This window comes from Pogonomyrmex barbatus, unplaced genomic scaffold (genome assembly GCF_055798465.1).
Source record: "Pogonomyrmex barbatus isolate J1 unplaced genomic scaffold, ASM5579846v1 scaffold21, whole genome shotgun sequence".
In the NCBI taxonomy this organism is placed as follows: domain Eukaryota; kingdom Metazoa; phylum Arthropoda; class Insecta; order Hymenoptera; family Formicidae; genus Pogonomyrmex; species Pogonomyrmex barbatus.
In genome coordinates, this window is record NW_028297118.1 from 662,769 (window position 1) to 688,379 (window position 25,611).

Here is a 25,611-nt window from a genome sequence, read left to right on the forward strand (position 1 = left end):
TATTTTCGGTAGTTCTTTTGATGGTTCTATCGATGTAGAATCGAACGTGAATGAATCTGACGCAGTATTTAATTGTTTTGTACGCTTTTTAGATTGCGGCGATAATTTTAACCATTCAACATCCGTCCAATACGAATCCCTGTTAGTAATAGTAGTTATAGTAGTATTGTCATCGTCATCGCTGTTCACGTTTCTTTTTTTTCTTAATACTGATATCCTTTGCAACATTGGCTACTTTTTTAATTGGATGTGTTTCCTCGACAATTTATTTTAGAGGTTCGACGATGAGTTTGAAGCGTCTCTTCAACGCTACATCTTCATCTATATACCAGTTTTCAAAGCGCGATATTTTTTGCGAATCGAATCGCTCGTTTTCGCAATCTGTTTTGCTATTTTCTCGCGATCTTTGATGTTATTCATGTTGCCTAATTGACGTACCGACATCGACTAACCATATTATGATACCGCGAACGTGTTAAATTCTTTTCTGTACCGCCCGTTGACAAGCGGACTGTCTTTGACTATCACTAGGAATCCGTCGCGCCACCAACAATCGTGGCATAACGCATAGAATTCATCATATGACATATCAGTATTCACATGATCGTTGTAAACATGTTCCAAGTTGGTACCATCCTGTTTAAATAGAATCAGCAAGTTCGCATTGCGTATCAGGTATTTAGGTATCTTCGCATACGTCTGACAGAGATAGAAGCAGTCGACATTTGAGTAGCGACCCATCGAGAAGTGCTCTCTCATCACATTTTGCTTATCACATGCAATGTCGTCGAAAATGAAGATCGAATTGAGTGCCTCGCTCAGTAGAATGACGTCATTGTTGGAAAACGTAAAATAGCCGATTTCGTCGATCGATGCCAACAAAGTTTCGAGATATCGATATTTTGGTTGTTGCAACGACTTCGAAAACATGTACACGTTTTCGAAACGTACACCGTTTGCGGACTCTCGAGCAAACTTATGAGAACGTTGGTTTTACCGCAATTTGATGGACTGCAAATAATCGCGCGTATAGTACTCGGTAGTATTTCACCATGCTTGCGCTTCGTCGCGATGTCTCCCATCATTTGCGCTTTCTCGTCGTAGTTCACGACGTGTATCGTCTGCGGGTGCCGCACGAATTTCATGTTCACATTGTGTTATCTAAACTTCGTTTGAACGCATATTTATAGGCACGCGAAACCGCGATTCGCTCAGTAGCAAAAATGTATCTCGCGCTATCGTATCTATTTGATATTTGGGATTTGCGCGCTGAACAGTTGCAATATATACCGAAGATCATATTGTTACGCATGTGTGGCGATTATATCGATCACGTGTGGGACAAGTTTCCGAAGCATATAAAGGCGGATTTGGAGGTTCAAATCTATCGTCGCTGCGTCGAGCATTATAACCAATCGTGGCAACGCACGCATATAGACAGTCCCGCACCGAAGATAAAGGACTGTAATATATGACAGCAGCAATGAACAAAGGCTGCGTTGGAAGTCTGCTCAATCGAGCGATAAACGCGCTTTCTTTTGAGTTACATATTCCCGGCTATCAGTTTTGCGGTCCGGGTACTCGACTGAAAACGCGACTAGCCAGAGGTGAAATGGGCATAAATCCATCGGACGCGGCGTGCCGTGAACACGACATTGCATATTCTCGGAGCAACAATCTCACCGATAGACATGCGGCGGATAAGATACTCGCCGAAAAAGCACTAGGACGCGTCATTGCGAGAGATTCGAATTTGGGCGAAAAAGCTGCCGTTACAGCTGTTTGGGCAGCGATGAAGACCAAGACCAAAATCGGCATAGGTATGAAAGCGAAGACAAGGAAAAAACCAACAAAAAAAAAAGGAATACTTCCGACGGCGAAACGAGGCGGCATATTATCGATTCTGCCAATGTTGGGCGCGCTCGGTTCCATGATTGGCGGAGCGGCCAGCGTGGCGAAAGCGGTAAACGACAAGAAAGTCATGCAACGTCAGCCGAAGAACTACGTCACAATCGCGCAATGGAAACGTGCGGACAGGGACTGTATCTCGCTCCGTACAAATACGGACGGGGACTATATCTCGCTCCGTACAAAGGCGAACGACGTGTAGCAGCAAAAAAAGAAAAAAAGAAAAAAAAATGTCAAAGAGACAATAAAAATACCTACGGGTGTAACTACTAACGTACAATTGGATCAGCTGGCGAAGCATATGCACGTACCATACTTCAGAGGCGTTTTCATGCGTGACGCATTATCGATTAGCAGCACGCGTCGAAAAGAAAGCGGTATCCTAAATCTGGATGACACGATGGGTCCCGGCACTCATTGAGTAGCGTACGCAAAGAGAAGCGATCGTGTCATATATTTCTAGTTTCGGTAATCTTCGATCGCCCAAGGAACTGGTACGATATTTCGGAGAGACAGTGTTATGATAGAGTACAACCGAATGTCCTATCAGACGTACGATCAGAGCGTCTGCGGACAGCTGTGTTTGTGGTTTCTCCAAACGGTCGACGCGCATGAATTTATAAAATCTGACAAAATGCCGCGATATTTCAGTATTCGTTGAACGCTTTTTCCATCGTCGCTGATGCTTACCTTAAGCGGGAAGAGCAGCGTTCTCGCGGCAAACTACTTTCCAGCCATAGATTTGAACAAATGACTACGAACTTGGTCTAACAATTTTGGAGACTTATCACACGATACCAAATGTAAACGTTTCGAACAACAAATTTTATTTTGACAAAGACGACACAGAAATTACGATTCCCGAGGGGTCATATGAACTGCAAGCCTTAAATGAATTTTTGAAACGTGAGATTTTACGGAAATGTCCGCGACGCGACACGTCCGATGGTAACGCCGGTGACACCGCGCACGGCGACGAGATTGGGGAATACCCGATAGTGCTCCGCGCAAATTACAACACGATGAGGTGTGAGATTAAATGTGACTACAGAATAAACTTTAACAAGTCCAATAACATTGGATCGCTGCTTGGTTTCTCGTCGAAACGTATTGCAACCGCGAAGGTGGCATAAATCGGATATGTCAATCAACATAATGAACGTAAACATTATCCGTATAGAGTGCAACGTAACCGCGAGCGCAGTACAGCAACGACAAAAGTGTGCACACGATACATGAATTTTCGCCGAGCATGCCGCCAGGATATAAGATATCAGAAAGGTCGATGCAAATCATTTACTTGCCAGTTATCATACGGAATATTACGGAGCATCACGGAGCTAACGATATGCATTGTTGATCAGAACGGACGATTATGATTTCAGAGGAGAAAAGATCACTGTCAGATTGTACGTACGACAGCGACAGCGATAACGCGAGCGCGACATTTGGATGCTCGTGTTGAACGAAGCGAAGCACGCGCAGAGAGACAACGCATTTTTTTATAAAGAAAACACCGATCGATACTTACTCATCCGGCTGCATCAAGAAGAGGAAGAAACTCAACGCATTATTTAACTCGAACGTCAAATGTTTACAAGCTTTAGGATTCGCGGTGCGCAACTTGTGCGATGACTGACACCCTAAACATCGAAGACGAGCCAATCTTCGATCGCATACATACAACGAGACTCATACGTACAACCCGTTCGTCAATATAACGTTCGGATATAGCGATGAGATAAGAATACCCATACAGCAACAGGATCTGTATACATTGCCGTACGAAAGCTTTCTATATGTCGAGGGAAAATTAATGAAGAACAAAGTTGTCGAAGGATCTGATGTGGTGTTGGGAAATAATTTTGTCGCGTTCATATTCGATGAGATTCGATACGAGCTCGATGCTGTGGAGATTGATCGTAACAGAAATGTGGGCATAACTAGCGCGCTCAAATACTACGTAACGATGTCATCCGAGAGAAGCGTGATTCTAAGGAATGCTGGCTGGGAGACGCGTACTAACGCGGATGGATGTTTTAACTTTTGTGTACCTTTCTACGCATTGTTGGGATTCTGCGAGTATTACAGACGTGATAATCAACGCTCGTCACGAATTGATCTTAATACGATGTATAACGACAACAATTGCTTTATGGGAAATTCGGCGTTGGATCCAGTGATCGACTTATTCAAGATACAATGGCGAATGCCGCATGTGTTATTGAACGAGATAACAAAACTATCGATGCTGCGCACTTTGGAAAGCGGACGATACTTGAGCATGGCTTTTCGCTCATGGGATCTGTACGAGTTTCCGCTGTTACAGCGTACAATCAAGCATTCGTGGACCATCATGACCGCCACTCAGCTAGAGAAGCCACAATATGTCATCTTCGCTTTGCAAACAGGTCGAAAGAATGTCATGGCCGAAGACACGAACCGATTCGATGACTGCAATGATCACATGAAACTCTATCTGAACTCAGAATGTTATCCGTACGACGATATGAATTTGGATTTCGACAAAAACAGATGGTCTGTGTTGTACGAAACATACGTGCGTTTCTGCATGGGCTACTACGGATATGAGTATCTCGAGCCAAGTCTTACCCTCACGTCTTTTCTACGTAACGGTCCATTCGTAATCATCGATTGTTATCGACAAAACAAATCGGTCAAGAGTGCAATCGTGGACGTGAGATTGGAATTTGAGACTAAAGAGAACGTATCGATGAATACCATCGCGTATTGTCTCGTTATACACGATCGCGTGGTTCAGTACAATCCGTTGACCAATGTTGTACGCAAGATCATCTAAGAGCATCGCTGGTATATGAGATAGAGAAATAATAAAATCTACGATAATACATCGAAATCGACTGCAGTTTTCTTCTCGACAACAGTCATGTTTGTGCCAACGTTCATAGATCTGCAAGGTTTCCTCTTTGAAGGACAGTTTGTCGTAAAAGAGTTTGCTGCTCTCAAAGAACGGACCGTTCTCTCTCATTACATTTTCGCAAGCCCTATACCGTGGCATTTCCTGACAAGTGCCAACAAGTCTCGCGCACGCTGAGTGATACGTCGTAGATTACAATGGAACGACGGAACGATTCGATACAGCGAAGCTAAAAGTTTGATTACGAAAGCTGTGCATGATACGAAAGAAGATGACGATGCTGTCATATATATATATATCAATGGACATGAAAAACAAAAATGATTGCGGAACTTGACTTGCTTCTGGACGATGAGCGAGAGCGCATATACTGAGACTCTGAATGCGGATTACGAAGACGTAGATTCTTTAAATAATCTAGATGCTAATAATTCTATACGATGTGGATATCATTATACTAATTGCGTGTTACAAAATGTATTTAAATTGTTTAATTGGTGGGCAGATAATCTTAAATAAACATATATAACATATATATAAAATATGGTTTCTTTTATTCCTTTTCTCCGCTATTACGTTGATGATTACTTAATATTCCAACGATCCTATACATTTTTTCAATGTTCGATTGACTCATCGATGACAAAGAAATTGTGTTATGATTTGAGCGTGAAACTTTTTATTCACATATTTTTTAAATGGCACTTTACATATTTTTTTATAGCTGATTAGGTTTTTTTCTTGAAATAAAAATTTTACTTAATTAATTTTAATTTTACCTAATTTTAATTAATTGATAATGACGCAATCCTTTGTTTTCTTTCTACTTATTGTCACTATAACAGTAAATTCGTTTTCGATGTGCTATCTGCAATTGTACGATTCTTTGTCTTTTTCTTAGCCACTATAACACGTCTGTTCACGAAATATCTCTATCATAATAGAGTATTGTCGTTCAGCGAGATCATTGGATTTTTTGTCCACTCCATCTTTCAAAAGAGGGGAAGATTAACGCTCTGTGTCAATCATTTACGCGGGTGCGATCAGTCCTCCGTCATTCGTTTGTACGAACGAACCATACGCAACGTACTCCGTTTCTCCATCATTCGTTTGTACGAACGATCCGCATGCAATGTACTCCGCCAAAGGAAGCAACGCACTGTACGATGGTGAAACGAAGAAGGAACGTAAGTTCGACATTTCCTTTTTTTCTTTTTGCAACATTACGCAATATTATGTACTTAATTTCTGTTACACAGCATTTCGATGGAGCCTCGCGCGGTACGCTTACTGAACAAACGTTACACACTGACGATTACGAGCTTCAAGTTTCTGTAAATTGAAATCAATGTCGGTCCACCGAGCTACGTGGAGATCGCCCTAGGAGATCATCGAGGACAGAAGCTGATATTGTCTCTCGAAATATGAAAAAGACTCCATGAGCAGCAATGGAATATCTACAAATTGCTACGAAATAATTACAAAGACAATTTTATAAGCGTCGGCCGTTAACAGTCCGAGTTTGCATGATGAACGATGTTACACTCGTACGTCTTGAATCTTCAAACGTACGCATTAAGATAGTCGAATCGACACTACGCCGTATGTTTAACCTCGCCAAATGTATTGATAACATTTAATCAACTAGACAGACTCGTCGATACGATCGATGAAAAGTATACGCGATTCTCCAACATTGCGTCTATTATAATCCCGAGGAAGTACCATACGTGATACGCGATAGCGATATCTTCGATAAGCATCAACTCGTCGATTGCGAACTGTTAGCTTTAATTTTTAGTATGAAAAAAAGACGATATAATAAAAATGTGAATAAAAACGTTTTCACGCTTAAAAATATAATTTCAATCAAAACAAACCTATTTCTCATCTTAATAAAATAATATTCCGGTATAGGATATTATTTATTGATATAATATCAATAAAAAAAGGGTAATATATATCTCTTTCTTTTCTTACTGAATTCATTTAATTTTCTATAGTTCATTTTTCATAGTTTCCCATTTTCTACGTCGCCGCCAAAATTTATTGCTTCCTATGTGAGAACTTGGACTTGGCCAAATAGAAATGAGTACGTTTCAATATTTATTAAAAAAAATAAGAAAAAAAATTAAGAAAGGAGAAGTAACCATTTACCGACTAATACATTATTTTATTGAATAACGGATTTTTCGAGATTGTTCGAAATTATCATGTTGCGACACGTACATTTGTTTATTGCAGCCGGAATATCGGCGCTTCTCTTACCATGCTGTGACACGTACAGTCGTCAATGTTATTTTTTCTAAATTGGGACATCATTATAAATCTTTCGAATCACAATTTGTTTAGGTACATTATTTTCATCGAATAACGGATTTTTCGAGATTGTTCGAAATTAACACATTGCGACACGTACATTTGTTTATTGCAGCCGGAGTATCGGCGCTTTTTTTTCTTTTCTTTTCCTACATCAATTTCTACAAAAAATATCTTTCTAGCAGCTCTTCCTAGACAAAAAAAGACCCCCTCCCTTCCCCCTCAAAAGTACATTCCAAAGGACCATCGACAAAGCATTTCTCCTTCCCCGTGCCTACCAGTTATCCCCTCTCCTTTACTCCCGCGTCACCGAGTTACCCCGCACACCCGCATCCCGTTCGAAGCCCCTGTGTGACGTCCTGGGAGGTCCTGGTAGATCGGACGGGGCCGAAGTCAACAGATCCTCGACAGCTACACTCACACGTTATTTGTGAGATTCTTTTCCATGCGGTTAAGAGGGTAAAACCTCAGGATTAGATACTGCGAAGGAAATAGGTAACAGGAATGTCGAAATGACTTTTATTTTCAGGAAAGAGTTTTCGATTTTGGGAATAAGGAATAATATATCACACTTGTGGTATTTGAATTGGAATTTATTCACTGTTATAAATGATATATATATATATATATATATATATATATATTTAGCGAATGCGAGTGGAAGTACAAGTGCAAAAATGTACGTGCGCGTACAAGAATGCGAACAAAATGTAAGTGTCCGTGGATGTGAATCGCGAGTGGGTACGAATGAATGAATGCGTGAATGCCTGCGCGAAAAAGAGGCCCCAAGGTATCGTCGCTTGAGGTTTTTATATTTTGCCAAAACATGGAAGTAGGGGTGACCTAAATTCCAATGTTATGATTCTACAGGTCTGAATAAAGCCTTTCATTATGAGTCAGCTATGATTCACGCATTTAAGACCTTCTAGTTGTCCTTGACATAGTTTTCTATTGGTCGACTTAGTCTACATTTGCTATGAGTCAGCGATGACTCGTGGTATTAAAATATTATGGCGCCCTTGACATTTAACGTTGGCCTACTTTCGCTTATAAACTGACCATGAGTCACACCTGTGACTAAATATTATGGCGGCCTTGACATTTAACGTTGGCTTATTTTTGCTTTCAAACTGATCATGAGTCATACTTATGACTATTCGGTCGACCTATTTTGTTTTCAAAGAGTTATACTTCGTTATAATAATTCCTTTCATATAGTTTGCTTGAATTTAAACTTTTATCGCAATATCGTTTTAGATATACTTTACAATTTTTATAATAATAATGATTACATCATATAATTAGTATATCTAAAATATATCAGTATAACTCTTTTTACATTTGTAATACATTATTTATTAAATGTTTTTAGATACAAAATGGCTCTGATTGTGATTGGTTGAATTGTTAGGGTAGTTTTCCATGCATATTAATATTCAAGATTTTTGTCATAGCCATAGGATTAGTGTTAATGAAAAAAGGGAAGTAACAATTATAAATATAAGTCTAGGATGAAGGTTTCTACAAGTTGAACTGGTTTATATACGGAGATTTGCCTGCTGAACTGATTTGAGTTTTTGAAGTAAGTGTATGTAAGGAAGTTTATAATTGTTTAATAAAAAAAAAATTGTTATATAAATAACAATATATATATAATATATATATAATAAATTGTTAAATATCTTCTAAACGGTGCGAGTTAGGTAGGTATGTGTAATGAGGTAAGTTGCAGGATTTCCTATGTGTTGTCCAAATCTTTCATAATAATTATTTGTTAATATAATAATTTATTTATTTATAAATTTTATTAAACGAAATTTAAATCGTAAAATTTCTTTTCTGAGATAAAATATGTTTCTATCCGGGTTGTTTATATAATTTCATAAAGAAAACTATATCTTATAAGGAAATGTATAATGTATGTATATATGTATACATGTGTGTGTGCTTTCATATACCCTTAATTTTGTTTATATCTTGAGAATTAAGAATCGTAACCACAAACTATAATTATATTTTCGAAATGATTTTTGATGGAGAATGTATTCATGTAAGGAAAAGATATCCATATAAGGACATCAACAAAATTTATCCTTGAAATAAGGATATGTATCAGGTGAACTGTTGAATAAATGTTTTGTCATGGATTTTGTTATATTGTCATTATGACTTTTATTCCTTATTCATATCCTTTCTATTATTATTAGTTTTGTTATTAACTTTTATATTTATTATTAAAATGGAACAAAAGTGAAAGTGTTTGATATACAAGAGTTTCTTAATTTCTGAAATTATATTTGACGATATAAAGAAATTGGTTGGTATTTTGTTATTTATATAATTATATGATTTTGTTTATTAATTGATAATAAAGATATTACAATGTACCGATAATTGTGTAATTGTGTAAATGTTTCGTTATAGTTTTCGTGCATTACGTGGGCGAGGGTTTATTTCCTACATTTGTTTTTATTCATTATTTACTATTTGTTGAGATTTTGTTGTTAATGTGGAAATGCTTATATAAGGATGCGATATTAAGCTCTATTTTCTTTACTGAACAGTCTGGAGAAGTGATTTCAGTATGTTCTGTTTTTTGTTAGTGAGGTTCTAGGGAAAATTTACTAGGAACATTAAGGCTGTAGTAGCGCCATAAGGTTGTGGTAAGGAGCGGCCATTTTGTATAAGCTTTTAAATAACTTTAAGCGGTATATTCTTTTATTATGTGTATATTAAAGGCCTGACGGTGCTGTCTTCTAACACAGTCAGTCATAAATAATTAAAAATTTTGAAAAAATTTACATTAGACATGACTAGAGATACTCTCGGCGCTGGGACGTGACACCTGTTAGAATCGGTCTAGAATATCTACTAGCATATGGCATTATCTAAATATTTGTGGCCGAATGAGTGGTCGGCGGATTAAATAACTGACGCCACAAAGGCGGCTATTCAAGTACGCAGCCTCCCATGAGGGAAAACTGATTCCTACTCTGACGATTTATGATTTTCCGTCGTCTCCAGTGCACTAAGGGTTTCTTTGCGTTCGGCATAAAACTCAAGTGTTATTTTAGCTTAGTTGCAATTCAATCGGATTTTATAGTTTATTTGTTAGTTCGAAAAGCGAGCAACAGTCTGAGGTTCATGTATTCGGTAGACTGGCGTCCACGGAGTTAGAGCTCGTAAAAATTATCTTAGTTTACAGGATGATTTTTTTGTGCTGTATCGGAGCTCGCCCATTTGTTCCGAAAAGAGAGAAGAATCGTGAAATCCGCCGGACGTAACAGAAGTAACAATTAGATAAAAGATCCGTGTCACTTTGCTTATTTAGGCCATGAGATTGTTTTTTAATATGAATCATTTCCGAAACTATTCTTTTCTAGGACGGTTCTTTATCCAAAATTTTAATATTATCCCAATTAAACTCATGAAGCGATTCTCTTCTATGCATTGAAATGACCGAAGGAGAACTGTTGCTTTTGTTAATATCTCGGAAATGCTTATTAATTCTTGTTTTAAATAGTCTTTTAGTCTGGCCAATATAAGTCGCATCGCAATCTTTGCAACTAATTTCATATATCACTTCAGGGCATGTCATCGGATCTAGTGTGTCTTTGTCTGTTTTGATAAATGTGCTGAGGAAATTAGTTATTGAATAAGCTAGTTTAAGATTGAATTTATTGATTATTGTTGAAAATTTCTTAGATACGTTTTTGACGTAAGGAACTGAGAAAAATGGTTTGCGAGGAATATAATTTTCGGAACTGTCAATGATATTTGCACCGGAATCAATGTTTGAACTCTGCAATTTTGGTATGATTAGATATGTAATTCCATCTCTTCTTAATGCTTTGTAACGCAAGGTCTGTTGGAATGTTGGTAAAAAACGAAATCACATCCAGTTCGATTTTTTAATTGTGACATCGCATGGTGTTCAAGCATGGTATCTTTACTTGGAAATTCAGCACGATACACTCACATATACGCTCCGATGCAGTATCGATTTCAACGACAACTTATTGGACCGCGAAGCAAAGATTTGTGTTTCCGACTTTTCACTATCAATGACTCCGCCATATGCTGCGTAACTTTTGTCTTTATACAATTTTAACACACCATGTTTCTCAACTTCTTTTTATATAATTTTCACCTATGGAATATTATTTAGTTAGATAATTGATGTGCGAAGCTTTTTCCCCTTTTTTTTACGCGTATCGTTAGGATTATTATGATTTTAAGTTTTGTTTTTCGACCAATTTCAATTTTTATCACACTGAGGATGACTTAATATAAAGTCGAAACGACGTTTGTTTATTAAATTCGTTTATTAATGTTCTTTATTAGATTCTTATATTAATTTATGTATTTATTTTTATATATTAGTTATATACAAATGTTTTGACACATATTGATTTTCGTTTTTATGCTCCTGATTTTTTATTTATTAAAAGTTTATCTTGGTAATCAGCGCGATAATAAACAAGTTGAAAATTATGTATATAAATTATGTATATAAAGAAATATATGCATGATTTCTTTTTTCTAAATTTTTAGGTAAAGAAGAAAATATATTTTGATGTATATAAAATAATATGAAAAAAATAAAAAATACGATGTCAGAGAAGAAATGACGCGCGCGAAGCGCGCGCTTTGTATTATCCTAGTATATAAATACTAAATTAATTATACGATTATAAAAACAGTTACAAAGAATCGAAAGCCAAGTTGAAACACTTATGTAAAATGATAATATTAATATTCTTTGCTATTCAATTAATATTTATAAATTTTTATAAAAATCATGGAATAAAAAGTACTAAAATTAGTTAATTAGTTGAAAAAAATTTGAAGTTAAAAAAAATTTGAAGAAATTGAAATGTTCATGTAATAAAATATTAATGTTTATATATTTTTATACTGATATATATTACAATAAAATATATAATAATTAGCAATCCTGTTGCATCTATGCTCAATATACCTATTTTCTCTATTTGGCAATTAAATTTTTGATATAAAAATAATTGTTCAGGACTAAAATAAATAACAAAAAATTTATCCAAACCTATTTCGCGTATAATTCCTGAAAATTCAAATTTATATTTTAATGTTAAAATTGAAGCAACAGGATCGGACGTTTTGTCGAGACCTAATTTTTCATCATTATCTAATTGTTTTACTTTGCGCAATACGATTTCATTGTATAAATGCGCTGGTTCTATATCGCCAAACGTCATTAATTGGTTCGCTTTTTCTCTCCGCCAGCTGTATGTAGATGTCCCACATAAATCTTTAACGACACAGCTTCTTTCAGACTTTCGTAATTATCATTTTTTTTTGTGTATAATATTTGTCATATCATACGTAGAAATATGGATCTTCATTGTTGGATCTTCATTATTTGGCACATGCATACTATATGCGTTAAAAAGTGCATTGCATTCCGGACATCTGCCTTTTATTTTTAAAAATATCTCACCTGGATTACGATTAATCCTTGCAAATTTAAAAGCGTAAGAGCATGGTATTTTTAATTGTTTCCACAATTCATTATAGATAATAGTTGTCTATCCAGGTCGTAACATGGTACATTTATCGGTATGATCTGTCCTGCATTCAGATATTTTATGCCACGTGTGCTTATTTAAATGTATAATGGTGCGCCACGGTTTAAAAGCATATGGTGAAGATATCGACCAATTTGACTGGTTGCTCGAGTCGTTTGACTGGTTGCTCTCATTAATTAAATTGATCGATTTGGATAAAATATCTTCAATATTATATTTTTGCCGAAATCGTTGTAAAACCCCATTTCGATTTTGTGATATATACAAGTATAAATATTTCATACTGAATTCTCTATTTAGAAGACTCTTAACATTTTTCCAAATTGAATATCAGATAATCGAAGAATTTGACTTCGATCATCAAAGAAATTTAAATCTTTTAATGATTCGAAAATTTCAATATTTTTTTTTAGTTGAGGAAGCATTTTTAATAGATTTGTGTATATTATATTACGCAAATTCAAAGTTCGTTAAAATTGGAATTGGGATACGTGTATTATTAGAACGCCAAAAAATTTGCTAGAGCGACAAATAAATATCGGCAAATGAGCTATGAAAATTGGCTAGTAAAAGGGCGCATGCATAGATGTTAGGCTCTGACGGCGTACCGACACAAGAATTGCGAGTTTAGAAGGCGCGATTTCATTGTTTCGTATATATGAGACGTTCTGCTATATTCCCCACTCTGTGCCGTCGCCGTCGTTTCTCCGCTAGCAGATCGTGCTAGACTCTGAATCGCGAGGGAAGGGATAGCGTCGTTTCTCCGCTAGCATATCGTGCTAGACTCTGAATCGCGAGGGAAAGGATACCTTTTGAGGTACAAACGAAAACAATGGAGGTACAAACGATTCTCTTTCGAATGCCGTTGATCGCTTTCCGATATCTTACAAAAGTACTTAGTTCCGTGCGAAAGAGTTACGCTAAAACTGAAAGACGCTGTATTTTCGAACCCTTTGAGATACAAACGAAAACAATGGAGGTACAAACGGGTACAAACGATTCTCTTTCGAATGCCGTTGATCATTTTCAAATATCTTAAAGATAGTCGCTGGCGAATTCCCCCCCCCGTAACTTTTTAACCCGTTAGTATAAACGAAATAAAAAGTGGTACAAACAAGTACATACGAGGTACAATCCGATGGTACAAATGATTTTTTAATTTTTTAAAGTTGATCGCTAGGTTCACATCGATGTAAATCCATTACTTGGAATACTAGGCCGGTTTTAACAGAAGCTCCGAGCGGAGTGCGGGTGTGCGGGGTAACTCGAGGACGCGGGATAAAGGAGAGGGGGTAATTGGTAGGCACGGGGAAGGAGGAATGCTTTGTCGATGGTCCTTTGGAATGTACTTTTGAGGGGGAAGGGGGAGGGGGTCTTTTTTTTGTCTAGGAAGAGCTGCTAGAAAAGATATTTTTTTGTAGAAACTGACGTAAGAAAAGAAAGGAAAAAAAGCGCCGATACTGCGGTTGCAATAAATGTACGTGTCGCAACGTGTTAATAAACAAATGTACGTGTCGCAACATGTTAATTTCGAATAATCTCGAAAAATATTCAATGAAAATAATGTATTAGTCGGTAAATGGACACTTCTCCTCTCTTAATTTTTTTCTTGGTTTTTTAATAAATACTGAAACGTATTCATTTGGCCAAGTCCAAGTTCTCATGTAGGAAGCAATAAATTTTGGCGGTGATGTGAAAAATGAGAAACTATGAAAAATGAACTATAGAAAATTAAATGAATTCAGTAAGAAAAGAAAGAGATATATATTACCCTTTTTTTATTGATATTATATCAATAAATAATATCCTATACCGGAATATTATTTTATTAAGATGAGAAATAGGTTTGTTTTGATTGAAATTATATTTTTAAGCGTGAAAACGTTTTTATTCACATTTTTATTATATCGTCTTTTTTTCATACTAAAAATTAAAGCTAACAGTTCGCAATCGACGAGTTGATGCTTATCGAAGATATCGCTATCGCGTATCACGTATGGTACTTCCTCGGGATTATAATAGACGCAATGTTGGAGAATCGCGTATACTTTTCATCGATCGTATCGACGAGTCTGTCTAGTTGATTAAATGTTATCAATACATTTGGCGAGGTTAAACATACGGCGTAGTGTCGATTCGACTATCTTAATGCGTACGTTTGAAGATTCAAGACGTACGAGTGTAACATCGTTCATCATGCAAACTCGGACTGTTAACGGCCGACGCTTATAAAATTGTCTTTGTAATTATTTCGTAGCAATTTGTAGATATTCCATTGCTGCTCATGGAGTCTTTTTCATATTTCGAGAGACAATATCAGCTTCTGTCCTCGATGATCTCCTAGGGCGATCTCCACGTAGCTCGGTGGACCGACATTGATTTCAATTTACAGAAACTTGAAGCTCGTAATCGTCAGTGTGTAACGTTTGTTCAGTAAGCGTACCGCGCGAGGCTCCATCGAAATGCTGTGTAACAGAAATTAAGTACATAATATTGCGTAATGTTGCAAAAAGAAAAAAAGGAAATGTCGAACTTACGTTCCTTCTTCGTTTCACCATCGTACAGTGCGTTGCTTCCTTTGGCGGAGTACATTGCATGCGGATCGTTCGTACAAACGAATGATGGAGAAACGGAGTACGTTGCGTATGGTTCGTTCGTACAAACGAATGACGGAGGACTGATCGCACCCGCGTAAATGATTGACACAGAGCGTTAATCTTCCCCTCTTTTGAAAGATGGAGTGGACAAAAAATCCAATGATCTCGCTGAACGACAATACTCTATTATGATAGAGATATTTCGTGAACAGACGTGTTATAGTGGCTAAGAAAAAGACAAAGAATCGTACAATTGCAGATAGCACATCGAAAACGAATTTACTGTTATAGTGACAATAAGTAGAAAGAAAACAAAGGATTGCGTCATTATCAATTAATTAAAATTAGGTAAAATTAAAATTAATTAAGTAAAATTTTTATTTCAAGAAAAAAACCTAATCAGCTATAAAAAAATATGTAAAGTGCCATTTAAAAAATATGTGAATAAAAAGTTTCACGCTCAAATCATAACACAATTTCTTTGTCATCGATGAGTCAATCGAACATTGAAAAAATGTATAGGATCGTTGGAATATTAAGTAATCATCAACGTAATAGCGGAGAAAAGGAATAAAAGAAACCATATTTTATATATATGTTATATATGTTTATTTAAGATTATCTGCCCACCAATTAAACAATTTAAATACATTTTGTAACACGCAATTAGTATAATGATATCCACATCGTATAGAATTATTAGCATCTAGATTATTTAAAGAATCTACGTCTTCGTAATCCGCATTCAGAGTCTCAGTATATGCGCTCTCGCTCATCGTCCAGAAGCAAGTCAAGTTCCGCAATCATTTTTGTTTTTCATGTCCATTGATATATATATATATGACAGCATCGTCATCTTCTTTCGTATCATGCACAGCTTTCGTAATCAAACTTTTAGCTTCGCTGTATCGAATCGTTCCGTCGTTCCATTGTAATCTACGACGTATCACTCAGCGTGCGCGAGACTTGTTGGCACTTGTCAGGAAATGCCACGGTATAGGGCTTGCGAAAATGTAATGAGAGAGAACGGTCCGTTCTTTGAGAGCAGCAAACTCTTTTACGACAAACTGTCCTTCAAAGAGGAAACCTTGCAGATCTATGAACGTTGGCACAAACATGACTGTTGTCGAGAAGAAAACTGCAGTCGATTTCGATGTATTATCGTAGATTTTATTATTTCTCTATCTCATATACCAGCGATGCTCTTAGATGATCTTGCGTACAACATTGGTCAACGGATTGTACTGAACCACGCGATCGTGTATAACGAGACAATACGCGATGGTATTCATCGATACGTTCTCTTTAGTCTCAAATTCCAATCTCACGTCCACGATTGCACTCTTGACCGATTTGTTTTGTCGATAACAATCGATGATTACGAATGGACCGTTACGTAGAAAAGACGTGAGGGTAAGACTTGGCTCGAGATACTCATATCCGTAGTAGCCCATGCAGAAACGCACGTATGTTTCGTACAACACAGACCATCTGTTTTTGTCGAAATCCAAATTCATATCGTCGTACGGATAACATTCTGAGTTCAGATAGAGTTTCATGTGATCATTGCAGTCATCGAATCGGTTCGTGTCTTCGGCCATGACATTCTTTCGACCTGTTTGCAAAGCGAAGATGACATATTGTGGCTTCTCTAGCTGAGTGGCGGTCATGATGGTCCACGAATGCTTGATTGTACGCTGTAACAGCGGAAACTCGTACAGATCCCATGAGCGAAAAGCCATGCTCAAGTATCGTCCGCTTTCCAAAGTGCGCAGCATCGATAGTTTTGTTATCTCGTTCAATAACACATGCGGCATTCGCCATTGTATCTTGAATAAGTCGATCACTGGATCCAACGCCGAATTTCCCATAAAGCAATTGTTGTCGTTATACATCGTATTAAGATCAATTCGTGACGAGCGTTGATTATCACGTCTGTAATACTCGCAGAATCCCAACAATGCGTAGAAAGGTACACAAAAGTTAAAACATCCATCCGCGTTAGTACGCGTCTCCCAGCCAGCATTCCTTAGAATCACGCTTCTCTCGGATGACATCGTTACGTAGTATTTGAGCGCGCTAGTTATGCCCACATTTCTGTTACGATCAATCTCCACAGCATCGAGCTCGTATCGAATCTCATCGAATATGAACGCGACAAAATTATTTCCCAACACCACATCAGATCCTTCGACAACTTTGTTCTTCATTAATTTTCCCTCGACATATAGAAAGCTTTCGTACGGCAATGTATACAGATCCTGTTGCTGTATGGGTATTCTTATCTCATCGCTATATCCGAACGTTATATTGACGAACGGGTTGTACGTATGAGTCTCGTTGTATGTATGCGATCGAAGATTGGCTCGTCTTCGATGTTTAGGGTGTCAGTCATCTCACAAGTTGCGCACCGCGAATCCTAAAGCTTGTAAACATTTGACGTTCGAGTTAAATAATGCGTTGAGTTTCTTCCTCTTCTTGATGCAGCCGGATGAGTAAGTATCGATCGGTGTTTTCTTTATAAAAAAATGCGTTGTCTCTCTGCGCGTGCTTCGCTTCGTTCAACACGAGCATCCAAATGTCGCGCTCGCGTTATCGCTGTCGCTGTCGTACGTACAATCTGACAGTGATCTTTTCTCCTCTGAAATCATAATCGTCCGTTCTGATCAACAATGCATATCGTTAGCTCCGTGATGCTCCGTAATATTCCGTATGATAACTGGCAAGTAAATGATTTGCATCGGCCTTTCTGATATCTTATATCCTGGCGGCATGCTCGGCGAAAATTCATGTATCGTGTGCACACTTTTGTCGTTGCTGTACTGCGCTCGCGGTTACGTTGCACTCTATACGGATAATGTTTACGTTCATTATGTTGATTGACATATCCGATTTATGCCACCTTCGCGGTTGCAATACGTTTCGACGAGAAACCAAGCAGCGATCCAATGTTATTGGACTTGTTAAAGTTTATTCTGTAGTCACATTTAATCTCACACCTCATCGTGTTGTAATTTGCGCGGAGCACTATCGGGTATTCCCCAATCTCGTCGCCGTGCGCGGTGTCACCGGCGTTACCATCGGACGTGTCGCGTCGCGGACATTTCCGTAAAATCTCACGTTTCAAAAATTCATTTAAGGCTTGCAGTTCATATGACCCCTCGGGAATCGTAATTTCTGTGTCGTCTTTGTCAAAATAAAATTTGTTGTTCGAAACGTTTACATTTGGTATCGTGTGATAAGTCTCCAAAATTGTTAGACCAAGTTCGTAGTCATTTGTTCAAATCTATGGCTGGAAAGTAGTTTGCCGCGAGAACGCTGCTCTTCCCGCTTAAGGTAAGCATCAGCGACGATGGAAAAAGCGTTCAACGAATACTGAAATATCGCGGCATTTTGTCAGATTTTATAAATTCATGCGCGTCGACCGTTTGGAGAAACCACAAACACAGCTGTCCGCAGACGCTCTGATCGTACGTCTGATAGGACATTCGGTTGTACTCTATCATAACACTGTCTCTCCGAAATATCGTACCAGTTCCTTGGGCGATCGAAGATTACCGAAACTAGAAATATATGACACGATCGCTTCTCTTTGCGTACGCTACTCAATGAGTGCCGGGACCCATCGTGTCATCCAGATTTAGGATACCGCTTTCTTTTCGACGCGTGCTGCTAATCGATAATGCGTCACGCATGAAAACGCCTCTGAAGTATGGTACGTGCATATGCTTCGCCAGCTGATCCAATTGTACGTTAGTAGTTACACCCGTAGGTATTTTTATTGTCTCTTTGACATTTTTTTTTCTTTTTTTCTTTTTTTGCTGCTACACGTCGTTCGCCTTTGTACGGAGCGAGATATAGTCCCCGTCCGTATTTGTACGGAGCGAGATACAGTCCCTGTCCGCACGTTTCCATTGCGCGATTGTGACGTAGTTCTTCGGCTGACGTTGCATGACTTTCTTGTCGTTTACCGCTTTCGCCACGCTGGCCGCTCCGCCAATCATGGAACCGAGCGCGCCCAACATTGGCAGAATCGATAATATGCCGCCTCGTTTCGCCGTCGGAAGTATTCCTTTTTTTTTTTGTTGGTTTTTTCCTTGTCTTCGCTTTCATACCTATGCCGATTTTGGTCTTGGTCTTCATCGCTGCCCAAACAGCTGTAACGGCAGCTTTTTCGCCCAAATTCGAATCTCTCGCAATGACGCGTCCTAGTGCTTTTTCGGCGAGTATCTTATCCGCCGCATGTCTATCGGTGAGATTGTTGCTCCGAGAATATGCAATGTCGTGTTCACGGCACGCCGCGTCCGATGGATTTATGCCCATTTCACCTCTGGCTAGTCGCGTTTTCAGTCGAGTACCCGGACCGCAAAACTGATAGCCGGGAATATGTAACTCAAAAGAAAGCGCGTTTATCGCTCGATTGAGCAGACTTCCAACGCAGCCTTTGTTCATTGCTGCTGTCATATATTACAGTCCTTTATCTTCGGTGCGGGACTGTCTATATGCGTGCGTTGCCACGATTGGTTATAATGCTCGACGCAGCGACGATAGATTTGAACCTCCAAATCCGCCTTTATATGCTTCGGAAACTTGTCCCACACGTGATCGATATAATCGCCACACATGCGTAACAATATGATCTTCGGTATATATTGCAACTGTTCAGCGCGCAAATCCCAAATATCAAATAGATACGATAGCGCGAGATACATTTTTGCTACTGAGCGAATCGCGGTTTCGCGTGCCTATAAATATGCGTTCAAACGAAGTTTAGATAACACAATGTGAACATGAAATTCGTGCGGCACCCGCAGACGATACACGTCGTGAACTACGACGAGAAAGCGCAAATGATGGGAGACATCGCGACGAAGCGCAAGCATGGTGAAATACTACCGAGTACTATACGCGCGATTATTTGCAGTCCATCAAATTGCGGTAAAACCAACGTTCTCATAAGTTTGCTCGAGAGTCCGCAAACGGTGTACGTTTCGAAAACGTGTACATGTTTTCGAAGTCGTTGCAACAACCAAAATATCGATATCTCGAAACTTTGTTGGCATCGATCGACGAAATCGGCTATTTTACGTTTTCCAACAATGACGTCATTCTACTGAGCGAGGCACTCAATTCGATCTTCATTTTCGACGACATTGCATGTGATAAGCAAAATGTGATGAGAGAGCACTTCTCGATGGGTCGCTACTCAAATGTCGACTGCTTCTATCTCTGTCAGACGTATGCGAAGATACCTAAATACCTGATACGCAATGCGAACTTGCTGATTCTATTTAAACAGGATGGTACCAACTTGGAACATGTTTACAACGATCATGTGAATACTGATATGTCATATGATGAATTCTATGCGTTATGCCACGATTGTTGGTGGCGCGACGGATTCCTAGTGATAGTCAAAGACAGTCCGCTTGTCAACGGGCGGTACAGAAAAGAATTTAACACGTTCGCGGTATCATAATATGGTTAGTCGATGTCGGTACGTCAATTAGGCAACATGAATAACATCAAAGATCGCGAGAAAATAGCAAAACAGATTGCGAAAACGAGCGATTCGATTCGCAAAAAATATCGCGCTTTGAAAACTGATAAAATAGATGAAGATGTATCATTGGAGAGACGCTTCAAACCCATCGTCGAACCTCTAAAAGAGATTGTCGAGGAAACACATCCAATTAAAAAAGTAGCCAATGTTGCAAAGGATATCAGTATTAAGAAAAAAAGAAACGTGAAGACAGCGATGACGATGACGATACTACTACTACTATTATTACTAACAGGGATTCGTATTGGACGGATGTTGGATGGTTAAAATTATCGCCGCAACCTAAAAAGCGTACAAAACAATTGAATACTGCGTCAGATTCATTTACGTTCGATTCTACATCGATAGAACCATCGAAAGAACTACTGAAAGAACTATCTAAAGAATCACCGAGAATACCGCTATTCGTGCGAAATGAAAATATTATTGAAACAAAAGACATTAGTGAACCGTCACTCGAAACAACCATCAAACAGAATCTGCAAACGCATGGAAGTCATGAGACGCTTCATAGTCAGCTTCATGGTCAGGACCATTGGGACGAAAGTATGTGGACCTTTTTCTCGGTGACGACATAGATAAAGTAATCGATAATGTGTACGGTATCTATTTCGACAAAGGTGGTACAATGCTTGGTGACAAAAAGTTTGACGTTAACAAAAATGATCATAGACAATGTGAGATACAATGGTACACCAGGATTATACGAATTGATCTTCAAAAGACTTCCCGATGAAGCTATATTTACCGAAGATGACAAACAAACGTATAAAAGTATATTGTTAACGAATGCTCATGCTAGACATGGTCACAGCGCCCATAATCCCATCATGGGCAATAAGTGATACAAATACATTAACATCATCGTTCTGCTCGTATCTACATATAAAAGAAACAATAAAAAGAGTGCAGGCATGGTAATATACTATTCACCATGAAGTTAAATGACAACAAGATCAATTACGTGCATTGGGACGATCCCAACGAAGTGGTGGATCGACCCGATTGCTCGACACTTCGCACCGAGCTGGTCACGCTCACAATAACGAAATGCTGTCGATCATCGAGGAATTTCGCGAAGCCGGCATTATTATAAATTAAATCCCGTGTCGACGAAACAAGTCAATCGATTGACGTCAGTGAGGAAAAAACTTTAATTGTAATATATTTTATGTACACACATTAATATCAAACATCGTCGAAACATGAGATCGTCAAAATCAGATGGACGTGAAAAAAATTAACTCCGTAAGGCTACGACTTGTCGAGGAATTGTATGCTCCAGCCAGAAGAAATTTTCCACGAAGACGTGTCATAATTTGGGAATACGACGATCTGTGGCAAGCTGATATCATCGAGATGCACCCATATTCGAGTTTCAACAGAGGTCATCACTACATACTCACCATCATCGATGCATTGAACAAGTATGCCTGGGCTCAAGAGCAAGGTCGAAAGCGAGACGGCTAAGGCTATCGAGATAATTCGAGAGAGCGGAAGATGCCCGAAAAACTTGCAAACGGATATGGAGAAGGAGTTTACAATGCCGATGTGCAGAAACTCTTGAAAAAACGTAGCGTTAATCATTATTTCACGTATTCGATATTGAAGGCATCGATCGTTGATTCGCACTTACAAACGACTCAATCGCACTTAGAAACGACATGTGGAAGATGTTTACACTTAATACTTACAAGTGGGTCAACGGGCTGCTGTGTCTCGTGTCAGATTACAACGCGCGCAAACATCGCACTATTGGCATGCGACCCATTGACGTAACTCCCACGATCGTTAAAAAACTCTTGGGCACGGTATACAGCGCGATAAAGATCGCAGGTCCGGCAAAATTTAAAGCAGGTGATTCGGTACGCGTGAGCAAATATAAGACAGCTTTCGAAAAAGGTTACACGCCAAATTGATCCACCCAGGATTTGTCGAGATTGATGATTTAAGATCATTAAAGTACAGCGTACTAATTCCATAATATATCTACTCGAAGACTATCGCGGAGAATTCGTCGTTGGAACGTTCTACGAGCACGAGTTGCATCGCGCGACTCATCCGGACGTGTATCTCATGGAGAAAGTACTGCGTAGGAAAGGAGACAAGGTTTACGTCAAGTGGCTGAAATTCGATGAGTCACATAATTCTTGGATACACAAAAACAATGTAATTTAATTTATTTATTGTAAACAAATATAAAAATATTTATATAAATATATACAAAAAATTTTTAATTCATGTAAAAACAAATAAAAAAATATTTAAAATTTATAAAAAAATATATATACAATATATACAATATATACAATAAGTCTTACTTTTTCTTCCATTATATCTTCGTAAAGAAACTATACATGATGATAATATGATGAAATTTAAGATAATATATTAAATGTATAAAACTATGGGAAATATGTACATATGTACATACATGTATATAAACTACAAGTACATATAAACTACAAGTACATAAACAATAAACTACAAGAAATATATACATATATGTATATACATACGTACACACGTACAAATGTACGAGGGTAGTCTGAAAAGTTTTGAACCTAACATAGAAACAAGTATTTTTTCAATCAAATATAATTTTATTTTTATTTTTCAACATAATCTGCTTTTAAGTCGATACACTTTTCCCATCGATACTCTAATCTCTTTAACCCCTCCAAATAGTAGTTGGCGTCTTGCTCCGCAAAATAGGCGTTTATGTATGCGATGACCTCCTCGTTCGATGAAAATCTCTGTCCTCCAAGCAAAACTTTAAGCTTAGGAAACAGGACAAAGTCGCTGGAGGCCAGATCTGGTGAATACGGTGGGTGGTCAACCAATTCGAAGTGCAGTTCGTGAATTTTGACCATGGCGACCGCCGAAGTGTGAGCAGGTGCATTGTCTTGATGGAACAGCACTTTCTTCTTCTTCAAATGCGGCCATTTTTTTGCAATTTCTGCCTTCAGCTTATCAAGTAATGATGCGTAATATGCTCCCGTTATTGTTTTACCTTTTTCAAGATAGTCGATACACACAATTTCGTGATTATCCCAAAAAACAGTCGCCATTATCTTCCCAGCTGATGGAACCGTCTTCACCTTTTTCGGAGCAGGTTCACCCTCTTTGCAGTTCACTGTTTTGACTGTTCTGTTGTCTCTGAAGTGTAGTGGTGGATCCAAGTTTCATCTACAGTTATGAATCGACGCAAAAAATCTGACTCGTTTCGCTTGAACCGCTCCAACAGGGCCTTGGAAATATTCATTCGAATTCGTTTTTGGTCCAAAGTGAGCAAGCGCAGCACCCAACGCGCGGATAGTTTGCACATATCCAATTCTTCAGTCAATATATGACAAACGCGTTCTTTCGAGATGCCCAGCCTCTGCTATCTCTCTAACCTTGATTCGGTGGTCGTTCAGTACCATTTGGTGAACATTTTCGATGTTATCAGCGATGATCGCAGTTTTTCGCCGTCCCGAACGCTCCTCATCAGCCAAGCTGGTACGATCACGTTTAAATTCAGCTGCCCATCTTTTTACGGTGGCAAATGATGAGGCAGAGTCCCCGTAAACAGTGTCCAACTCGATTTTAATTTGCGCAGGCGTATTGCTTTTCAAATGTAAGAATTTATTCACAGCACGATATTCAATTTTTTCCATTTTTACAAAAACACTAACATCGACTGACACAAATGACTGTCAAACAATAACTGAGCATTCAAAATGGCTGAAATTTTCACAAAAGTCTTTCAAAGCATATACTATTGTATTAGAATGATTTTGACGACTAACATCATCTTCATGTTAAGGCTCAAAACTTTTCAGACTACCCTCGTATATGCATATATACATATATACGTATGTACATACGTATATACGTACATACGTACATACGTACATACATATTTATATATACGTATAAACTACAAGAAATACGTGCATACGTACATATATATAAAATTATATATAAAAAAATATATACATGTATATTACAAAGGTATCCGCTAATGTCCCCACGGTAACATTTCCGTCGAATCTGGTACGATGTATCGTTTGTCATCGGACTCAGAGCAATTTTCGACTCAGACACCATATATACTTGGTGTAACTTGGATCTTATACATGACTGGCGACGAACCATTTCGATCTCTTCATTCAAGTACCGCGTGTAAGTGTCCATTAATTGTCTCGATCTTCTGCAAGATATCGATCCGCGTGACCATGGCCTATCTCAAAATAAATCTTTGGAGTCCGACGATCAGTTCCAAGTCTTAGGACTCAAGTGGCATCCACCGCGTGATCTTTCAATTCAATGTAATTTTGTCTAACTCGCTGCCATCAAACGCACAATTCTCTTAGCTATCTCGAAATTATTTGATCCAATGGCTCACTCCCATCATAATCACAGCAAAGATTCTGATGCAACGCTTATGACATGCAAAGGTTCTTTGGGATGGTGCAATTTCTCCTGATATCCTTCATGGACTGGACTGCATATTATTGTTCTCTCGAACTTCTCAATTCGCTCGAAATTCCTCGCTGGACAGAAAGATCATGACACACAACACTGTGAACTGCACGGTTTTTTGGACGCCTCCACATCTGCTTATGCAGCCGTGATCTATTTCAAGGTTGACTCGTCTCTAGGTGATCGCCAAGTTTCTTTATTAATGGCGAAATTTCGAGTCGTTCCCTTGAAAAGTCTGAGTATCCCTCGGTTGGAATTAATGGCTGCCGTTCTCTTGGCCTGTATGATTTC

General features: G+C 38.3%; 2 protein-coding genes and 1 long non-coding RNA gene across 3 annotated transcripts in view; 1 reads left to right on the forward strand and 2 right to left on the reverse strand.

Moving 5' to 3' along the window:
- LOC148936460 (uncharacterized) overlaps window positions 1-25,611 on the reverse strand; it is a 275,063-nt gene that overhangs the window by 239,895 nt on the left and 9,557 nt on the right. The gene's annotated exons all lie outside the window — the stretch shown is intronic.
- LOC148936470 (uncharacterized) lies at window positions 3,930-4,729 on the forward strand. Its single transcript, XM_089078252.1, has one exon. It carries the CDS (start codon window positions 4,040-4,042, stop codon window positions 4,727-4,729), a length of 690 nt encoding a protein of 229 aa, XP_088934378.1. The 5' UTR covers window positions 3,930-4,039.
- On the reverse strand, window positions 16,496-17,295 carry LOC148936471 (uncharacterized). The gene has a single exon (XM_089078253.1). The coding sequence runs from the start codon at window positions 17,183-17,185 to the stop codon at window positions 16,496-16,498; it is 690 nt and encodes a 229-aa protein (XP_088934379.1). The 5' UTR covers window positions 17,186-17,295.